The sequence below is a fragment of the Misgurnus anguillicaudatus genome, chromosome 15, assembly GCF_027580225.2.
Source record: "Misgurnus anguillicaudatus chromosome 15, ASM2758022v2, whole genome shotgun sequence".
NCBI classification, from domain to species: domain Eukaryota; kingdom Metazoa; phylum Chordata; class Actinopteri; order Cypriniformes; family Cobitidae; genus Misgurnus; species Misgurnus anguillicaudatus.
Window position 1 is genome coordinate 29,157,565 of NC_073351.2, and position 22,379 is coordinate 29,179,943.

At 39.6% G+C, this 22,379-nt stretch overlaps 1 protein-coding gene and 1 long non-coding RNA gene across 2 annotated transcripts; one reads left to right on the plus strand and one right to left on the minus strand.

The window, feature by feature from the left end:
• Positions 1 to 475: 475 nt before the first annotated feature.
• ttc38 (tetratricopeptide repeat domain 38) lies at positions 476 to 17,904 on the minus strand. The gene is made up of 14 exons (XM_055174750.2): positions 17,783 to 17,904; positions 17,088 to 17,165; positions 16,918 to 16,999; positions 12,279 to 12,450; positions 11,670 to 11,843; positions 11,497 to 11,572; positions 9,847 to 9,966; positions 8,212 to 8,271; positions 7,917 to 7,955; positions 7,760 to 7,841; positions 4,812 to 4,977; positions 4,100 to 4,259; positions 3,936 to 4,009; positions 476 to 1,069 (listed from the first exon to the last, which is right to left on the minus strand). The coding sequence occupies exons 1-14, from the start codon at positions 17,810 to 17,812 to the stop codon at positions 982 to 984; spliced, it is 1,401 nt and encodes a 466-aa protein (XP_055030725.2). The 5' UTR covers positions 17,813 to 17,904; the 3' UTR covers positions 476 to 981.
• Positions 17,905 to 18,925: 1,021 nt separating this feature from the next.
• LOC141349739 (uncharacterized) lies at positions 18,926 to 20,948 on the plus strand. The gene is made up of 2 exons (XR_012357742.1): positions 18,926 to 19,573; positions 19,669 to 20,948. It is a non-coding gene; the product is annotated as an uncharacterized lncRNA (long non-coding RNA).
• Positions 20,949 to 22,379: the final 1,431 nt, after the last annotated feature.

Genomic DNA, 22,379 nt, shown 5'->3' on the forward strand with positions numbered 1-22,379 from the left:
AAGTTTGTAACCAAACCATTCATAAGCCCCATTCACTTCCATAGTATTCTTTGTTCTTACTATGAAAGTGAATAAGGGCCCATGATCAATTTGGTTACACACATTATAAGAAATTTATAGAGATTTGTAATAACATGAGAGTAAATGATGACAGAATTTTCATTTTTGGGTGAACTATCCCTTTAAGGATTGTGATGTGCATTAATAATGTTGGGTATTTTTATCCCATATGTGCATCCGCCTTTCCATTCATGAATTTTTCATAGGTGTGGGTCAGAAACTGAAATTACGATCTCCCGCATGCAGACTGCTCTTCTGTTTGATCCACAGATTGCAGACATTGGGCTATCATCACAGATTCTTATCTCTGAGATCCAGAAACAGATCCGTTCAGTGCCGTAGAGGAAAGAGACATTCATCTCCACCTACAAACAACTGCAGCGCTTCCACACTAACTCACATACAGGAGCCATGCTTTTATAATACTTTGGGGTACTTTGCCCCCCAAATCATTTTTTTAATACGATTCATTTCACTCTGCCTTAAACCAGTTTTTATCTCTATTACATTTAAGAGAGAAGTTTTTGTTAAGCATGTGGGAATTTCTTTTTTTCATAACACATTCATAAAGGCTGAAGGCATGTTGCCTTATTTTTAATGCACACAGAATTGAATAATAATGATAATGCATTGCAAATTAAAAAAATATACAAAATACTACAGTAAATGTGATTCTGTGATATGTGTAGTGCAAAATATCAGTCTCTTGCACACATCCATAATGTTATATAAGTCTTGTGCTCTAGGAGGAAGTGTCTCAACTAACCAAAGCCTTTGCTGGTGAAGTAAATGCCTTGAAATGACTGCAAATTCTTGTCTCTGATCTCAAGCCTGCACTGAAATTGGTTAAGAAAGGTGTCTGTAATTAAACAGATACAGAACAAGCTCTGTTAAATATTTAAGGAATAGATGCTGCCATATTTAAACGTGTAAGGCATGTGCTCTCTGAATCAGACGATCCGTGAGCAGCGAGTTTGGGCGCAGGGAGTCTCTCTCGATCAGCATGCATCTAGGGACAGAAACACACAACATCTGCTTCCTTAGTAAGTGTCCAAGAAATCCCTACAGTACAAAACAACTGTCTGAATGAAGCATTTTTTTTTTATTTCATAGTGAGTGAGGGACTTGTTTAAAAAGGTTCTGTCTGGATATTGCTTAAAGGAAAATACCACCTATTTTCAATATGTTACTATGTTCTCACCTCAACTTAGACGAATTAATACATACCTATATTTTTTCAGTGTGTGCACTTTGTCTTTGTACAGTGCGTTGTGAATGTGTTGGCATTTAGCCTAGCCCCATTTATTTCTTACGATCCAAACAGGGATGAATTGCCTCACGCGAGGACGCATCTGATCGCGTCTTTGCATTGACTTTTTGTATGTAATCTACTGCAGTACGTAGTACCCGATACTTTTTTTCGTACCACCTCGATTGGGGTTCCAAGCGACCCGAACTGATACCAAACGTGACGCGAAAACACTGTAGGTCACTGATTGGTCTGAGAGAAGCGTCATCGTTATATGTAAAATATTAGCTTTAGCTTACTGCTAGCTTGCGCTGTCTCGAGCAAACATGTTGTTATCTGTGCTCTGCTATAAGTTTCCAAACACCCTTTTAGCGATGAAAAACATCCACAGGTTGAGCATCTGGGACACCATAACAGTTTTTTCCAGACTTGCAGTTTGTGGCGGCACAGTCGCGACGTGCACGTCCGCATTATATATGCTCAAATGCAACTTGAATGAGGCTCAGCGGAGCGCCGTCGACTGACGCCACGGGTCGGGTGTTTTAACAGAAACTGTCATGTGAGACAGAGGTAGTTATAAACGCGATGTGCAAACATCTATTTGTGGTGGCCAATTTTAACCTGATAGCCTGCGCGAGGGCGTGGGTGTACTGAAGAGCTATTTATTTACATAATTTAAATTACTGTTAGTTTAAATGTACTTACATTAAACAACTATACATCATTAAAAAGTGTTTTGATTTAAGATTTAGTTTTTGACCTTTATTTTAATCTGAGAATCCTAGTAACAGTCATTTCTTCATTTTTGTCAGGCGTTATGAAAATGAAAAACGGTACATACCTTTAATTTGAAATATAACCCTCAGCCGCACTCACTGATAAAAATACTCCTCCGTGATCGTCATGAAAGCACTCGATAAAACAACATCCATCGGGGCTTTAAATTCAAAGTATGCATATTTGGAGAAATATTACTTAAATTTTATATGTTTACTTCAAATTTCTGCAGGGGGGGTAATATTTCACCCATTTTTATTCCAAACATGGCGATATGAGCAAGCTGGAGTCTGCAGTCATTCACACTCAGTTTGTTTCATTCATACGTGAAGCCGGAGGGCGCTAAAGTCTGAAACTCTCAATATGAAACTTTCATAGAACAAGACGTCAGAGCTCAGCTCAGCTGTCAGATGTGAACTTGAGCAGTGACGTGCAACGATCGATCGCTGTTTTTATAATAACATGCAAATAAAGATGTTTTGATGTTTTTAAACCATGGAGACAATAAACACGATTAAGTTTATATATGGTTTGTCTGTATTTTCAACGCTATGTCTGGTATTATCATTTTGTGGCGGACTGAGAAATAAATGAATGTATGGGAATGTACAACAACGCTCTCACTTGTATGATGTCACAGAAGTAGGCAGCGTAAATATAATGACACGCCTATAATCCCTCCCACTCTAAATTGTTACTAAACTCGATGGAAAAGCTAACCACGCCAAAGTGAGGTGAGCTGACCCGACCCAAACTAAACTAAACCGTGGGGTATTATGTAATGGAAAAGCGCCAAAATTCACGTCGACCGCGCATTGTTGGACGCTTGAACATTTTAAGTGTACTCACTAGGGATGCATATCAATTAATCGCGATTAATCTATAGCAGAATAAAAGTTTTAGTTTACATCATATATGTGTGTGTACTGTGTATAATAACTTTGTATAGTTAAATGCACACACATGCATGTATATATTTAAGCAATGTTTACATGTGTATATACATTTGTATATTTATGTATAATTTATATTATATATAAATATAAATACTTAATATATAAATATATTTTTTTCTTAAAATTATACATGCATGTGTGCATATTTATATATACATAATTATTATACACAGTTCACACACATATATGATGTAAACAAAAACTTTTATTCTGCTATAGATTAATCGCGATTAATTGATATGCATCCCTAGTACTCACTTCATTCTGGCGTGAAAGCTGCGTGTGAAATTCTAGTCATCGAGACATTCATGCGGATATTCGCGTCATGGATTCTGCGACTCTGCTTGCTTCCGGTAATCACGTCACTGCTAGAGCAAGATCCTGATCGGTTAACACGGTGCGTTTTTCTGTAAAATTTCAAATTTTTTAACTTGCGCATTTTCCGCGGCAATGATCAATTCGCGCCATTCGTGCGAACTACACGAAATTGCGTCTACCGTACCGCGCTAAACGCCTCATTCACGCCGCGAGACCTCCAGACGCGCGTCAATGTGTCTTTACATTGACTTACATTGAAATCACTCGCGCTTGACGCATCTATCGCGGCTGGTGTAAACGCAGCATAAGGAATGAATGGGGCCAGGCCAAACGCCAACACATTCACGACACGCTGTACAAAGATTAAGTTCACGCATTGAAAAAAAATATATGTACTAATTCATCTAAATTGAGGAAAGAACATAATAAAATATTGAAAAACGGTGGTGTTTTCCTTTAAATGTGATGCGAGTAATTTCTGCTATTATCCTATAATAATGTTTTTTAATGCCTGGAGCATTTCTTTAACATATAAGCACAACAGACTTTGCATTTGTATAAGCCACAGCTTTTACCTCGCAAATCTTTGGTGGTGTTTGTCTCCTGACTTCATGGCAGCATGAATAAGCAGTTGATTGAAAATATCCCTCTGCAAAAAGAGAAAAAGTGGAGTTTTTTGTTATTTCTTTTACTCCTGCTCGGGAACAAATCCAGCGGATGAAGTGCTCTGGTGACCGACCTGTGCGTCACTGCCCCCAATTTCCACAAAGCGGTATCGGATGGGTTTAAGCAACTCAACAGCCTGGCTGTAGTTACCCTGGTCATACTCCAGCAGAGCCTGACACATGGGCAGACCCACACGCTCGGCTATATGAAGCTGATGGTTCTCTGCTGGGTCTCTGAAGGATTTAAACAGAGGCTTTAAAGATTTAAAATCTGTCTGAAATTCTTACTTTTGTAAAATCAAAACCATAAAGTAAAAAGCTTAATGCTTTGTTGGAAGGAAATTGCTTTTAGACAGCCGGTGCAGGTAAGGGGTTGTTAAGGGTTTGGATGTAAAACTGTTGCTAAAAGCATCGACAAAATAAGTGGGAACTGTAAAATGTTCTCGTCTCTGATAAAACACCGCTCGGTTGAAAAAGCAGCACCCAGAGGATTTTTCTCCACCATGTTATTTTATAAAACATGGCACGCTGACAAAAAAATTGCATTTTGTACTTTGTTAAATCCACTTCATTCACTCCTGTACAACATTTCACCGCACGCGTTTTGGTTGAAGTGGTAAATTTGTATAAATATGCATGCAGCAAAGAGGTCTGAAGACATCTAGTTTCCCACAGAGCAGGGAAATTTCTAAGAAATCTCTTACAGGCTGTATTAACTTGGCCTCCATAAACTCCCACCCTTGTGCTGTAGTCTCTTGGGTGGGTTATCTAACGCCGTCTGCTTACTTAGCTAGTTCCTGCAGGCTCTCCAGCAGACGCTGACTGGTGTTTGTCTCTTTGCAGCCCAAGCTAACCATGAGAAAGTGCAGATCATTAAAAAGTAATGTGTGGTCCTCTGTATGAGGCTGGGTGACCTGCAGTATCTCTCGGTAGCGGTTCTTCACGCTCACACCTGCCGTAGAAACACACATACGTACTGTTTTGTCAATGGTTCCCAAGAAAATGTCACTTGGGACATGAACTGAAAAGACGTTATCAATGTCACATTCATCTCCAGTTTCACATTCGACAATCCCCTGGTTAGTGTAGCTAATAGAGCTGGGTGGGCGATACATCACATGGGATAGTCATGCACATCGTCAGCTTGTTAGTGAACTACAGCTCTGTGTAGTAAATGTCGCTCCATCTGAAAGCAGGTGATGGCAATTTACTACTAATCAAGGAACCGGCCTTACTAAAGTGATGCTCATGACAATCCCATGCGATATATCGCCCAGCTCTAGTTGCTAATGCATGTGCCAGTAAATAAATAAAATCATGTTTATTAGCGTGACTGGATGGCTTTACTTTAAGCTCATGTTAGACATGCTGAGATCTTGAAATCCACTGTTACTCTTTTCTCTGTGGAAGGCCCTTGTGGATAAATATGTCTGAAAGTTGTATAGGATGAACTACTGACTTTCAAAGATCACAATCAAAAAAGTTTCTTCCTGCCAAAACATGTTCCTGAAGGAAACAAGGAAAATCTAAGTTCATCTGAAGAGCTCTCGGTTACTTTATTTGGCCTTCAGCATTTCACTGCTCTGCCTGGATCACCAACATTTCAAACACATCCAAAAACCTTTAACTTTTGTGGTATCTCTTGAACATTAACATCCTGTCTTGGTCTTGGAATTTGATGGCTATGTATTTACATTACTTAAAAACAATGACCAAATGTTATACCTAAGCCTTTAAAGGGCATATACAGTACCATGAAAATTTGACTTTTTCATATTTAAGTGCTATAATTGGGTCCCCAGTGCTTTTACCAACCTAGAAAATGTAAATAAGATCAACCCAGTAACTTAGTTTTGGTAAACCATTCTCTGCAAGCATGTTGAAAAATAGGTCATTGTAATTTGTCTCCCCTGGTGATGTCAGAAGGGGATAATACCGCCCCTTAATCTTCACTATCCAACCACAGCACTGCCATTTAGTGCAGAGATAAACTCATTTGCATGTTAAAGGACACACCCAAAACGGCACATTTTTGCACACACCTACAAACTGACAATTTTTACTTGCTATAATAAATTATCTAAATGATATTTTGAGCTAAAACTTAACATATGTACTCTGGGGACACCAAAGATTTATTTAACATCTTAAAAAATCTTGTGATATGTCCCCTTTAAACGTATTTCTCTCCTCTCTACACAGAAGACAACAATTTTTGAGGTTCTGATTTCTGAATGTGTTCTAATATACAGTTAAATGTGCACTTTGTAAATTTTAGCGACGTCTAGTGGTGAGGTTGTAAACTGCAACCAACGGCTAAAGCCACTGCTCACCCCTCACTTTTAAAACGCATAGAGAAGCTATGGTAGCCGCCACCAGACAAACATGTCATAGTCTGAGACAACTTAGTAAAAAAGTTTGTCCATTAAGGGCTTCTGTAGAAAAATTGTAGCACAAAATGGTGACTTCCATGTAAGGGAACCCTCGTGTATGTAGATAAAAACGGCTAATTCTAAGGCAATAAACACATAACGGTTCATTATGAAAAGTCATTATACACCCCTGATAATATAGTTTTGTAAATTATTTTGCATTTCTGTAAAGAGATCCTTTTAAACATTACACACTGCACCTTTAAGGGGGTCACACACCAGACGAGAAGCGTCACTCCATGTATCTAAAAATCGAACACATTATTTTCTATGAATGTACACACACCGGCGGCATCTGACGACTAGGGATGCTCTGATCAAACGGACGCCGATCGGTATCGGCCGATAATGGCATTAAATGATTCGATCGGTGCTCGCTAAATCTGCCGATCTCATAAACCGATCTTTCTGTTTACTTTTGTCATCAAAAGGCTTTTGAATGCGGCTGCAATTAGAGGCAATTTTTATTTATTGCAAGCATTTTTACAACGTCATGTGGACGTGCAGATTTGGATTTCTCTCTTTGCCTTTACAGAGATATGCGTAGTTTCTATGAGGACGCGGTCCGGTCAACAGCGCGATGTGTCTTCACATCGCTATCAAACAGTGTATACAACACATATCTATCGCGGACAATTGCATCGTCATGCCAAAAGTTTATTATTTGTAGAACAAATATTTGTTGTGCTTAATTATTTGAGTCTCTTTTAAAACTATAATATACCCAATTACTGCAAGTAATATAACAAAGGCAACATCTGTGGTATTTCTTTATAGAATTTTTTTTTACAGTTACAGTAATCAAAGAGCTTGCATATCAGCTTGAAAAAAATCGGTATCGGAATTGGCCCATCACGAAGATAACAAATCGGTAATCGGTATCGGCTGCAAAAATACTGATTGGAGCATCCCTACTGAAGACGGCTGTCCGCTATGACACTGGATCCTCTGCTGCGCCACAGAGCGCCACTCACATAGTTAACATTCAATAACATCATATTTGTCCAAAATCGTTACCGATTAACATAGGCTGCTAATGCATATTTTACATCTGAAAGTAGACTCTGTCTGACTAAGCTTGCACTATTAAATGTGCACGTCCTGTGTGTGATACCTGCGTGTTGCCCTACACGCGACGCGGTGTTTCTCATCCGGCATGCGACCCCTTACAGTCATAACAGCAGATTTACTTCTTACATTTTCATGACTTAAGACACAACCTTTAACCAAATGCCTTGATTAAACTGTGCTTCTGATAAGATGGTTTTAAAGAAAATTAGACTCAACAGGAATGTATCTCACCCTCCAGCTCTAGTCTGTAGAGCAGAGAACAAGAATCCACGGTGTCCAGCATGGCCCCAGATTTCACACAGCGCTGAGAAACCTGAAAAGAGGTACAAAATATCACATTATCATTAATTCAAATTCATATATTCTAGGGTTGATGTCGTGTGCTCACCTGCTCATCAAAAATCTTTAATGCTGCTTCATAATCCCCCTGTGGAGATTAGAAAATACACACATGACTTATTTACATATAAATACATTTATTCTGTACTTGAAGTATATGCACTGGCAGGATGACATATAAAGAATTAAAAAAACAATAATAATTACATTGAAAAATGTCCTTTTATCTGTTAAACAGGACTGTATGGATAAAAGCATCTAGTGCTTATTTGTAGATCCATTACTCTATATGTAATGAGTTTGTCCTTTTCTCGTATGTTTGTTTAGCTTTTGTTGTTTTTTACCTTCTCAATATGATAGAGGGCCCAGTGCCAGTAATTATGACACGCCAACATGTCACACACCTGAAGGGAAGTAATACGAGACTTTAATTTTACAAAACACAACAAACAAACTTTAAAGTATCCACTTTGAACGCTCTTCAACATACTGTATAAAAAATGGCATGACTGTATAATGAGGTATTAAAGTTTTATAAACCATAAATCATGAAAATTTTAAATTTAAACCTAAAGTTTAAGGATTCTGTAAACTTTAAACATATGTAAAATGAAAATCAGCATTTTGAGGCTCACAAATCAAATTAGATTTCCTTTTCTTGAACTGAAGCACATATAAAGCTTTTTTGTACCATTCTCAGATTATGCTGGTATAATCACCAGATTTTGCACAAATATGTGCAGTCCATAACAGCCTGAGTACATGCTGCCATTAAAACAACAGAAGGAAATACTGAATAATAAAGACATTCTGAAATACAGAAAGTTAAAAAAAAAAAATTCTGGTAGTTATTTTAATTAACTATTTCTGTTTCGAATGCCGTTCACCAGGGTTCGTACAAATTTCATAACGTTTGCTTTCGAACATGAAAGATTAATATGTAACAATCTTGCTTTATTTCTTTTATGGGAAAGTTTAGTGCAGAAAGTACAGGGAAAGTCCTTATATGGGCACTTTAACTGGAATAGCGCACACATTCACCAACCAAGAGCTGAAACGAAATCAACGTCACCAAAGAAGTGTGTTGTTGTATCTGAGGGAAATTTAGGCTTGTTCAGCTTTCCAATGAACCAAGCATTATGGAAACAATGAATATAGTTTAATGGTGGATTTTGTTGAAATGAGACAGTCCCAACCGGGTCATAAGTGGCAGATGGTAAGTAAAACTGCATCAAATGTCTGTGCTTTAGGGGTGTGATGATATTTTGCGATACACACTATAATGTCTGTCCAATATTGATTCTTACTTACAGTGGCGATATTATGCACAACTATTTCATGTACTATGGCTACTGATAAATCCTTATCAATAAATAAATAAATCTGTAAATGTTTCAAGAACAGGGATATAAATATGCTTACACATTTCCTGGAGCTGCCTGTGTAATGGTACTTCTTCTGCGGCACATATTGAGTTTCTACATGAGAACGCCATCTGGCTTTTGGATGTATAGCGACATTTCACCATAATTCATTGAGAAGCATAGCAAGCAGAATCATACAATGTATCGTTACACCCCTACTATGTTTTGTTGGCAATTGGGGCATAAGTGTATATACCGGTAATGTAAACGACATGAACATGTAGTGAATCATAAGTTATCCAGAGATAGTGAGATGTTTCGTGTGTGTTGCATGCTCGTGACTTGCTACGCCCGCGCTACGCCTCGAGGGATCGGGTTTATTCGGGAAGAATCAGTACAGCTGATCTGTCTTTTATAAATCTAATAAAACTAAAAACTCTTTGGATATATGAGGTATGTATTACTACTCATTAGGTACTCAAGATTAACATGAGATGAGCAGAAACAGCGTGTTTTGTGAGCTTTAAAAAATGTGAAATACTGCTGCAGCAACTTCATGTGGCCTTAGACTTTTGACCACACTGTATGTTATATATAATGTTTTTGGAAACTGACCATCCAGTCTTTTTCTGTAGAGGCCATGAACTTTAGCCCCTTGTCAATCTCTGCCCTCATCTCATGGACATGAGCCACAGCATGAACACACCAGCCATCCTCAGGAGTCAAATCCAGACCCTGTAAACATATATAGTGAATTCTTTTAAATAAAAACAATAATGCAAACAACAGAAGTTTCTCTATTAGAAATTTAATGTTTATTAAAAAGTTTATATAGGCTACAGTAATGTGCTTATATAGGCTACAAAAAAGTCTTAGGCCACCATGCCACAATTAGATTTGTTGTTTTTGCAATGTTATAGTGATCATATATAATTGTTTCTCAGTGTCTTTAATAGAATACATACAGAAAATATAGAAAATGTGTATGTAGTATTAAAAACGGTATATACAAATGTAAACTGGCGAAAATGTAAAATGTATTTTTTGTACATATTCCCTGTATTTTCTGTTTGTATCTTAATAAAATAGATTGAAAAATAAATATGGATGGACATAAAACTTCTAAAACAACAAGTCTGGTGGTGGTGGTCTAAGACTTTTGCAAAGCATTGTATAAAGCAGCAAAAAAAATCTCTCCACGTATAAATTTGATCACAATGTCCAGCAATGAAGAAATGTGACCATTTTGTGAAAACCCAGATCAAGTCACATTTTTGTGATTTATTGTTTTCTACATAAAATGTGACCCTGGACAACAAAACCAGTCATAAGCTTTCCATTGAAACAGGACAGGATAATATTTGGCCGAGATACAACTATTAAAAAATCTGGAATCTGAGGGTGCAAAATAAATATTTTGAGAAAATCGCATTTAAAGTTGTCCAAATTTAGTCCAAAGCAACAAATATTTCTAATACATTCATTTTTATATTTATGACAGGGAATTTATCTTGATGGAACATGATCTTTACCCAACTCATTCGCCGCCAGCTTTTTTCTGAAACTTTGCCCGCCAGCATTTTTTTGTAATTTTCACATGTGTTTTACAAAATGCCTTTCAGGAAAATGTTCTTCTAAAAATATATAAACATACAAATATATCAAATGAAAAAACAGACCCTCTGCTTTCAAACAAACAATAAACAAACAAACAAACAAACAAAACGGGGAAAAAATTGCTTTATCATATCTTTATTTTTTTTCTCTGTTTATAAACTCTTAAATATGGGTATTTTTCTTTAAAAAGCTTTTTTTGCAAAAAGCTATAATAATTGCATTTTTGAGAAGGAATTTTGTTAGAGATCAGATTCAAAACGATTATCAAAACATACATAGAGTTTACAATTAGTAAAAAAAAAAGTCTTGGCTTCATTTTTTCACCCATAAATTAGGTAATATTGTCCGGTATAGCAGATTAAAAATTCTTCAGAAACACATTTTTATGCAAATGTTTTCTCTTAATTGATGAGATAACTCATTAATGACGGGAAAAGAGTTAATATCCCAATGATTTTTTTGGGGGAAATCAATAATTTGGACCTCTAAAATTCATTGTTGGCTATTGCTACAAATACACCCTGTGCTACTTATGACTGGTTTTGTGGACCCCATGTCAAAGACTCTTATGCTCCTAATCTCTTTAGACTGAATTTCACAGACAGGATCACATACAGTATTAGTATAATGTGTCTGAAAACATCATACCTCTTTTGCCATTTTTAAAGCTTCATCATAGTTCCGAGTCTCGAGCAGCCCAAAAGAATGCATCCCTTTAATATAGCTGGAATAAACAAAATGCACCATTTTTAATGACCACATGATAAAATACAGCCGTAACCATAATTCAGATTGGGACGGGTGGTGAAATCTGCACCTGCCTGTACAATGGCATATGTGGCTTCCAGTGGGGCAGCACTCGGACCACTGAGTCCCTCATCTGAGTCTGTTCACCCAGGTAGAAGAAGCCATCATGGGCAAATTTCAATGCCAACATGTCTGTAGGGTGATCCACCAGAATATCCTCCCAAATCTCACATGCCTTATGTAAAGCTCTGAAATACGGTTTCATTATTGTACAGTATAATTAATTTAAAACGTATGCATTTGGCAGTGTATTAAAGCTTCAAACCCATCAAACTCATGACTTTGCTTGTGGACTTTGTAGAAAAACAGAAGTTCTTTGTTCAAGAACTTTAAATTGTCATATGACAGTCAGAAACTTAACTGCCCAAGGATAAAGTAAACATGAATGTTTAAGAACCAATTTGGAAACGCGGGTTGCCTGAGGGGTCAACTTTGTTGAAAAACAGAACAGTCCACCACTTATTACGCTGGCTGCAAAATATCAAAGTTATTATATAAATATGCTGAAATTACTTCTAAGGCTCGGTGGATATGAAAACTTTCCTTCCCCCTCAGCAACATTGGCAATTTCAATGTCTGTTTGTGATACCAGTTCTCATAAAGATCTTATAGTCTGTCCTCACCCTCTAGAGAAGAGCTCCATGGCTTTGACATGGCCTCTCTCTCTGGGTGTGAGCTCTTGAGATTTCGCCAGGTCCACAGTCGTCCTCACGGCATTGGCCAGTCTCTCATCCCGCAGGACTGAACTTCCTGTGCCCACCAATTCCAGCCCAGTAGAGATCACATGACCCATTACTGCACCACAGTGAAGAGATTAATGAGAACTAAGACTTGCAATGGAAGCACTGTAATTGTGCTGCATTCATTTATGATAAAGTACATGCCACCAATGCATTCTTTGCTAAATTAATTTTGTTAAAGTTTTAAATATTATGCATGGAAGAAGGTTACAACCCCAAAATAGGTAACGGGCCAGTACTGGCAACCACAGCAGAAAATAAACACAATACTGAAAGCAAAAAAGTTAATGCAACTAACCAATTATGCATACAGTAGTTTGGACAGCAACATTTATACATTTTTAGGTAGAATTTTTTACCTTTTTTACCACATTTAAGCAATAAAAAAAACTAAGATGAAGAAAACAATTTTCATATTTATTGATAATGTTAAAGGTGGGGTGCATGATCTCTGAAAGTCAATGTTTACATTTGAAATCACCTAAACAAACCCGCCCCTACCCCAATAGAATCTGGACCTTCTTTTGATAGACCCACCCAACACATATGCAATCCAGGCACCAATGTCGATTAGTAGACACGCCCCTTACTGCTGATTGGCTACAAGTATGTTTTGGTACTCGGCCCGACTCCCTTTTCCAAAGTGTTTTTCAAAAATCATGCACTCCGCCTTTTATGTCAATATATGTGACCCGTCACGGAAACCAGGGACACAAGTCGGCAGCACAAGTTTCGAGAAAATGAGAAACAACGTTTTTTTTTTCAAAATTTGTGATTTTCGTTTTATTGCAGAATCTGTTAGTTGAGATCACGAAGAAGCCTCTCCATGTTTGAGATAGCAGTTTATGTATATTTAAAAGCGTACATTTTGCGGTTAAAATAGGCTTGTTTTCCGGAGATTCTAGCGTGCAGCGGGGGGCGTCATTGTCTGTGTGTATTTACATACTGTATAAGCTTGTGTTTTCACCTCCGCCCCCAAAGGGAACAGCGTGACTACTGAATAAGGATAGTTCGCCCAAAACTGAAAATAATGTCATTAATGACTTACCATTATGTCGTTCTAAACTCAGAAGACCTCCGTTCATCTTCGGAACACAGTTTAAGATGTTTTAACATTAGATTTAGTCTGTCTCCTCCATTGAAAATCTATGTACGGTTTCCATGTCCAGAAAGGTAATAAAAACATTATCAAAGTAGTCCATGTGACATCAGTGGGTCAGTAAAATTGTGTTGATGCATCGAAAATACAGTTTGGTCCAAAAATAGCAAGAATTACGACTTTATTCAGCATTGTCTTCTCTTCCGGCTCGAGCGTGAAGTCACGGGACTGTAGTGACGTGGCTGCTCTGTTCCTCAGACATGTTTGCTGAGTTTTATTTATTTTTTTCAAACTTATAGCGTGCGTCTCCCCCGACTGTAAATGAAGCTCGGGCGCACAAAACAAAAGAAATATAAAAGAAGCTGGGGCGGAACAAATAACAGTCAACCGCATATACGTCAGCCGCGTCACTGACTTTATGGGGCGCCGCAGCCGGATGACGCCAAAGCACCGCGAGAGCTCTTTAAGAAATCTTACGGAGTAGTTTAATTTCGACTCGCTCTCGCGGCACTCCGACGTCATCAGACCGCGGCACCCCACAAAGCCAGCGACGCATGTTTTGTCTATCAATATTTTCCATGAAGTCATTGGCTGATGGAGGAACGAGCGAGCGATTGGTAACATCTCTTAAGGACTTCACGTTTTCGACGGTGCTGTTTTTGGATTATCTATTTTAAATACAAACTTTGAAGGCGGGTTCATGTGTTTAACGGAACGTAAATACCGGAGTGTAATCTGATATACCCTTACATGTTACGATGTAAATAGTCCTCAGATTGTATATTATATTGTATTACCAGAAGTTCATGCGAAATAGACTATATATCTATATTTCACGGATTATACGCATTTGTGGACAAAAATCATTGGATGATTCACACATCTGAAACACTGGATTCGACTTGTGATCCCCGCAAAGGTAACGTTAAAAGTCCTGTTTATTTTTGCATTTTGTCATTCGGACTTCTGTAATAAAATACTACATATGATGGTAGAACCTCTGTATCTCAAAACGGCTTTACAGGGGGTATGGCTTAGCTAAATGAGATGTAAATGAGCCATATTGTCTCTCCAGCCAGGGAAAAGGGAAAGTGTTAACTTTTTTCTTTCTCAAATTTCTCAGCATTCTCTTTCTTGAATGTGTTACATTCAAATGGCCACAACTTCTCCAAATCTTATCAGATTTCCATGTGTTACACATTGTTGGAAAGCTTAGAATCTGCACTTTCAGAATCTATGAATAACTCAAAATGCCCCAGATCCGACTTGTGTCCCTACTTTCCATGACTGGTCACATATGGTCTAGTACAGATTAGTCTTTTGGTGAAAACAAATTAGACAGATGATAACAGAAACACCTTACAAGACGGGCCCTCATACTCAAAACAAAGTATAGAAAAAATATAATCCAGACGACATAAAACAAGAGTTCACCTGCGGCAGATATAAACTTGGTTTTGGACGACCACGTGTTTGGCACACTTAATTATTATATTGTTTATATATTTACAAAACTGACATTAAGTCATAAAAATATTTGAGATGTGACCAAGTCTGTTAAAGTAGCCATGAAACGGATGTAGCGATTGTCTTATTTTCCAGCGATGACACATATCCGCGTAAAACCGGCTTCTGAAATTAAATAAGGCAGGGCTGGATTTGAATTTCTCCATCGATATACGCACTGCAAAAAAAAGATTTTCAAGAAAAAAAATTCTTAATATTTTTGTCATGTTTTCAGTAAAAAAATCAAAAAATTCTTAAATTAAGATGCTTTTTCTTGATGAGCAAAACAACCCAAGAAAATAAGTCTAGTTTTTAGACCAAAAATATCGAATTTAAGTGATTTTGTGCATAAAACGAGCAAAAAAAAAATCTGCCAATGGGGTAAGCAAAAAATCTTGATATTTTTAGTCCAGAAACTAGACTAATTTTCTTGGGTCGTTTTGCTCATCAAAAAAAAAAACATCTTAATTTAAGAATTTTTAGATATTTTTACTGAAAACAAGACAAAAATACTAAGTTTTCTTGAAAATATTTTTTTTGCAGTGCGATTGGATCGTTTGATGTTGGGTCATGTTGCTAATTGCCGTAATCTTCTCCTGGACCTTGCCCACCTGCCATACCAGATGACCGGAAGTAAAGAGAGACCGTATTGAGGAGGGGAGGAGATTTGTGTTTTTGATTAAAGATTATGAGGGCACATGATTTTTTTTTTAAATAATGAAGCTCACAGATAAATAATTTGTAAAAAAAAATACCACAATATTCCAAAACAAATGACAGTTTTTTTTTTTTTTTAATGGCGACTTTAAAACCCAGCTAAAGTATTTATTTGTAATTCACTATTTTCTACACAAAATCATTGTACATAATTTAAAGGACAAGTTCGGTATTTTACACTTAAAGCCCTGTTTTCAGATTGTTTATGATGAAATAGAACGGTTTTGACTGAAATTTCGACATATGCCGCTGCCCAGAGAATTTTTGGGTGTTTGTGTTTCAGCTCCTACCTTTACAATGGGTTTAATGGTGTACTGAAACAATCCTTCCTAAAATGCATTAAACTTTCGTTTACAAAGATGTGAAACTCACCGAGTGGTCAGGGGTGTTCACTGGTATGCTCACACAAAAATCGCTGCAAAATACGCATTCCAACAGGTTTTATCATAGTTTTTGCCAACTCCATTGACTTGTATTAGTTGTGCTGTGAGGTACGGTATTACTCCGCTCCAGGAACTTTGTTTCTATTCTTGCAATTGGCAATGCCGGATTAGCGCCACCAACTGGGCTGGAGTGTCTATTATTCAAGCTCTAAGCGGAAGAATGTACGTGTGTGAGGCGTTTGGAAAAATAGGTTCACAAGTTAACAACGAATGCTAAAACAGCTGTTGGAAGGCATCTTTTGACGCGATTTTTGTGTGAGCATGTCATTGAACACCCCTGACCACTCGATGAGTTTCACGTCTTTGTAAACGAAAGTTTAATGCATTTTAGAAAGGATTGTTCCAGTGCACCATTAAACCCATTGTAAAGGTAGGAGCTGAAACACAAACACCCAAAAATTCTCGGGACAGCCGCAAATGTCGAAATTTCAGTCAAAACCGTTCTATTTCATCATAAACAATCTGAAAACAGGGCTTTAAGTGTAAAATACCGAACTTGTCCTTTAACATTCTGTGAAAATATAACCTTGACATCTTTAATATTGACTAAGTAAGGTTGAAAGCAATGATTAAATTCAAATTTTGATGCTCCCAATCTTATAACTAGATAATGAGACTTTAGTCTGGATTTCACAGGCAGGTTTACTGTTGGACCTATGCAAGCCTTATATGCAGTATAATTATATGTTTATACCCATACATGATACCCTGTTTTTACAGTGATTTTGAAACAGGACCATTCAGGATAATGACATACCAAAGTCCGGATCTGCTGCTTTGACAGCTGCAATACAGCCTTCAATTCCTCCGAGTGTTTCATCATTGCGCCAGGTCACATACTTATCACCAGGGAGATAAAATTCAGTTAGTTATAAAGTACTTTGCTGTATATCAAGTTATATATTAGTGTCAGTTATATATCAGTACCTGAGAAAGTATAGCATCATATAGTTTACAGGCTTCATTGCTGCTGGTGGACAGTGGCAGACCCTCGGATATCCACGCCTGGACAATGCAGGACAAAGATCATAAACTTTGTAACTGAAATTTTGTGGCCAAGTAATTTTGCTCTGGGGGACACTTACTGTATGCACTTTATTGCAATATCATGCAATAATATCTCTTGCACATAAAGTATTTAACAAAGTAAAACAATTTACAAAGACTAACTTTTTAATGAGATCTTTGTAAGCATTTCACTTAGTTAACCAGTTGATAAGGAGGAAACTTTGTTCAACTGTGGAACAGAAACTGCTGACACAGCCTATCACAAACTATAGTCACCTGTTTTCACCACAACTGTAAAAGTTATCTGTATCTCTACCTACGCAAAGCTTTAATTCATTCATTAATACAGGAAAGGCTGTTTACTGTAATGTTTACCATGTGTATTGTTAATTAAATAGTTTGCTACGCCTGGTATTTGCACGGCACTGTTGTTTAGTTGTATGAATCAATCTTCATGTTGACTGAGCAGGGTTTAGTAACGTTAGTACAGTTTCAGACACTTTCGTCTGAGGTAACTTAAGATCTTATTAAACGTTCTAAAAGGTCACCCATAATAACTTGAAAGTATTGTAAACAAATCTCTGAATGTAAATAAACCATGATCAATAACCTACCTTGCAGTCTCGGAAGGTAGCGGCGTTCATTTTTGCCAACAATGATTTCCTCTGCCTGACTGACTGTAGGCGTGTTTGACTTCAAGCGTCGATGGCAAGACCAATGGGCGTGTGCATGACATCAAGTACCGCGAGAGTGCTTAATAAGCGGCGTTTTCGAATCGCTCTCGCGGTACTTTGATGTCATAGGCAGATCGGTGGGCGCAGCAAGACATGAAGTCGAACACACTCATGGTGACGACGGTAAAATCAGGACTGGATTATTGACACAATCAATACGATTAAACTAAACACTTACCCAAGTAAAATACCGTGTTACAGTATGTATCTAGTTGTTGTAACTAGATGCAAATTAACAAAAAAATCCATCTTATAAAGTACAATATTAAAGCGGTCTTTTTACCATGTTTAATTGCTATAATTGGGTCCCCAGTGCTTTTATCAACCTAAATGCAAAACTTAGTTTTGGTAAACCATTTTCTGCAAGCTGTGAAAAATAAGGTTGTTCAGATTTGACCTGTTTTGAGATGTAGGTTGCAAGGTCACCCTTACGAAAACTAATCATGGTTTTATTGTGGTAAACGTGTAGTAACCATAATTTTGTGGTGTATTGATTACTATCAGCAAAACCATGGTTTTACTACACTAACTATGGTCTTTGAAAACCATGGTTGTCAAATGGTTATTTTGTAGTTACTATGGTTTTATTACAGTAACCATGTTTTTATTAACTGTAGTAAAACCATGGTTAATTTTGTAAGGACAATTACAATAATACCGCCCCCAATCTGCACTATCCAACCACGGCACTGGCATTTACTGCAGAGGGAAAGATAGAGAGAAAAAATGTTCAATGGTTTAATGGCCCTGTCCCAAATGGCACACTCCAGACTTGTGGGCCTCCTCAGAGTCCACACTTTGATGACATCATGTAGTGCAGACTCTAGGGACCCTTGATGCGAGTCCACTTGGGTGCACCGAAGTTGTATTTTGGGACAGACTCAAGCATCACGCCAGAAATAGGAAGAAAAGTTGCCCGTCAGTGTGAACTCCCTTCCGTCGTCTGATTGCTCTTTCGCAAAGGAGCGTAAATGTCACCGGGTGACTTCGGGCGGAACCAAAAATTTTTTGTGTTGTGTTGTGTGTGTGCTGAGGAACGGAGCTGTGCTCATTGTTAGACGTGGTGACTGGCTATATTTCTCTCTCTTCCCTCCTCTCTCGTTGCAGTTACGGTGGACCGGCTGGATTTAAGGAGAAACCCTACGGGTAGAAAAGGAACTCTGGTCTAACTAGTATTTTGGAAGGAGTAAAACGAGAAGGGATTTGACCTCGTTGCACAACGTAAACAAAGGCTATCCGCTGTGAGTATGTCCGTTGGTGTAGCATAACTGGCAGAAACTTACATTGTGTGATCGTTGGAGTCTTCTAGGATTAGGAAGGCGGCCCTACCCCTATAATTAGCGTGGTGGGCGAGCCGCTAGAAACATACATTCCATACAGCCACAGCAACGCGACTTTGGTCTGGTCGGTTTGCCATCGCCTCTACGTTAGCCCCAAGCACAGTGGAGGATACCGGGCGTTTCCCTTGTGGTGTTGCACTTACAGTGTGGTGAGTGAGACTTTACAAATCATAAGCTTTTTCACGTTAGAGTGGTGCTGTGTATTTGCTGTGGGTTGCTGTGTGTCTTGTCAGAGAAGCCCCGCACCATCCATTCTCTTCCCTGGAAGGAGGACGGAGGGGCCAACGACCTCAGACCTCATTGCCATCATACGCTGTGTGCTGTTTTAAGAGTACGAAGAGACGCAGACCAAGGGCTGTGAAGGACTGTGAGTAAAATATTAGAAGCAATTGTGGTGTAAGCTTATCTGTGTTTGTATTGTCGCAGAGTCGGAGGCGAAAGGGTCCGCCGCCCCCGTGGTCTCCACGAAAGGGCGCCCCTATCCGGGATTCGATCGGCCTACGGACAGTGGGGATAGGGCAGCGCTCGACCCGGCGAGGTGGTGTGTGACCTTCGCCCCCCTGCTGACCTACAGAAGAACCGACCGTGAACGCGATACTTATCCAGAAAGCTGTAAGCAGCGGAGCCGGTGAGAAAACATTCAAAGTTCAGTAACAGTGTTTCTGTGTCCTAGCGATCACCTGTGGAGAGAGAGGGGAAAACGAGAGTGAGACAGTAAAGAGCCGACTGTGAACGTGATATTTACCCAGAAAGCTGTAAGCAGCGGAGCCGGTGAGAAACATTCAAAGCCCAGTAACGGTGTTTCTGTGTCCTAGCGATCACCTGTGGAGAGAGAGAGGAAAACGAGAGTGGATCAGTAAAGAGCCGACTGTGAACGTGGTACTTACCCAGAAAGCTGTAAGCAGCGGAGCCGGTGAGAAACATACAAAGTTCAGTAACAGTGTTTCTGTGTCCTAGCGATCACCTGTGGAGAGAGAGAGGAAAACGAGAGTGAATCAGCAAAGAGCCGACTGTGAACGTGATACTACCCAGAAAGCTGTAAGCAGCGGAGCCGGTGAGAAACATTCAAAGTCCAGTAACAGTGTTTCTGTGTCCTAGCGATCACCTGTGGAGAGAGAGAGGAAAACGAGAGTGAATCAGTAAAGAGCCGACTGTGAACGTGATACTTACCCAGAAAGCTGTAAGCAGCGGAGCCGGTGAGAAACATACAAAGTTCAGTAACAGTGTTTCTGTGTCCTAGCGATCACCTGTGGAGAGAGGGAGGAAAACGAGAGTGAATCATTGAGGAACCGACGGTGAACGTGATACTTACCCAGAAAGCTGTAAGCAGGGAGCCGGTGAGAAACATTCAAAGTCCAGTAACAGTGTCTTTGTTGTCCTAGTGGCCGCCTGTGGAGAGAGAAGAAGGCGAGAGTGAACCATTGGGCACGGACAGTGGGAAAGACCTCTACCAGTCACACCAAAAATTGTCTGCCTCCAGGAGAGAAGAAGGAGGGCGCCACGGCTAGCAGGGTCCAGGCGGGAGCCTGACGTTTCCCTCTTTCCCCGTTGACGGTGGTTGGCACCCCTGTTGTTCTGTCCCTGTTTACCCGTGGCTGTAGTCTCCCTGGAGGGAGGAGAAGAAGCCATTAGTTTTAAATTTCCCTTCCCCAATTTTCCCAGTCCTTTTAAGTATTTAAATTCAATAAAGCTTGTTTTAAATTTTACTTACCTGTTTCCGTGTTTGTCTGGTCATTGGGTCGGCTTTGGGGACCTCCTCGAGGTGGGAGTTCAAAAGGGGCGTGGCTTAGTCAAACACAGCCAGCCCCTAGTGGTGACAGATTTTGGCGTAGTCGGCAGGATTTCACCTCGAGTTGAGTAACCAGGCTAGCCCAATGACCGACAACGTGGGGCCCGCAGCCCAACCCCGGGCCATGCCCATCCTGTTTTAAAGAAAGACCCTACGCCATTTTTACCCGCCCTTATGAAGAGCCCGTTCTAGGGACTAGAACGGATTGGCGGGGGAGGATGTCACCGGGTGACTTCGGGCGGAACCAAAAATGGAGAGGAGAGGTTCCGCCCGGACATTTTTTTATGCACCAGTTTACTTCCTGGTTTCCAGGGCGTCGTTGTCAGGGCTTTACGAGCCACAGGTGTGAATCATCACGAAAGCAGACTGTGATTGGAGGCTGGGGGTTGATGAGACACACAAAAGCCCCAAGGAAAGCACAAACAAACAAGAGTTGTTTCGGGCATGAGCTCCTTTGTATTGTCTAGGGCAGACTGAACCACACGCCCCGTCCTTGGAAGAGCCGGAGGGCGCCGTTGATCCACAAGAGCGCTTATAGCGAGAGGAAAGAGTGCGGCAGCCAGGAAAGGCGAAAGGGACGGGGCTGTGAGTTAAAGGAGCACTGCACCACGAGAACGCTTTTGAGTTGAGTGTGTGCTGAGGAACGGAGCTGTGCTCATTGTTAGACGTGGTGACTGGCTATATTTCTCTCTCTTCCCCCCCCTCTCTCGTTGCAGTTACGGTGAACCGGCTGGATTTATTGAATAACCCTTCGGGTAGAAAAGGAACTCTGGTCCAACTAGTATTTTGGAAGGAGTAAAGCGAGAAGGGATTTGACCTCGTTGCACAACGTAAACAAAGGCTATCCGCTGTGAGTATGTCCATTGGTGTAGCATAACTGGCAGAAACTTACCTTGTGTGATCGTTGGAGTCTTCTAGGATTAGGAAGGCGGCCCTACCCCTATAATTAGCGTGGTGGGCGAGCCGCTAGAAGCATACATTCCATACAGCCACAGCAACGCGACTTTGGTCTGGTCGGTTTGCCATCGCCTCTACGTTAGCCCCAAGCACAGTGGAGGATACCGGGCGTTTCCCTTGTGGTGTTGCACTTACAGTGTGGTGAGTGAGACTTTACAAATCATAAGCTTTTTCACGTCAGAGTGGTGCTGTGTATTTGCTGTGGGTTGCTGTGTGTCTTGTCAGAAGCACCGCACCATCCATTCTCTTCCCTGGAAGGAGGACGGAGGGGCCAACGACCTCAGACCTCATTGCCATCATACGCTGTGTGCTGTTTTAAGAGTACGAAGAGACGCAGACCAAGGGCTGTGAAGGACTGTGAGTAAAATATTAGAAGCAATTGTGGTGTAAG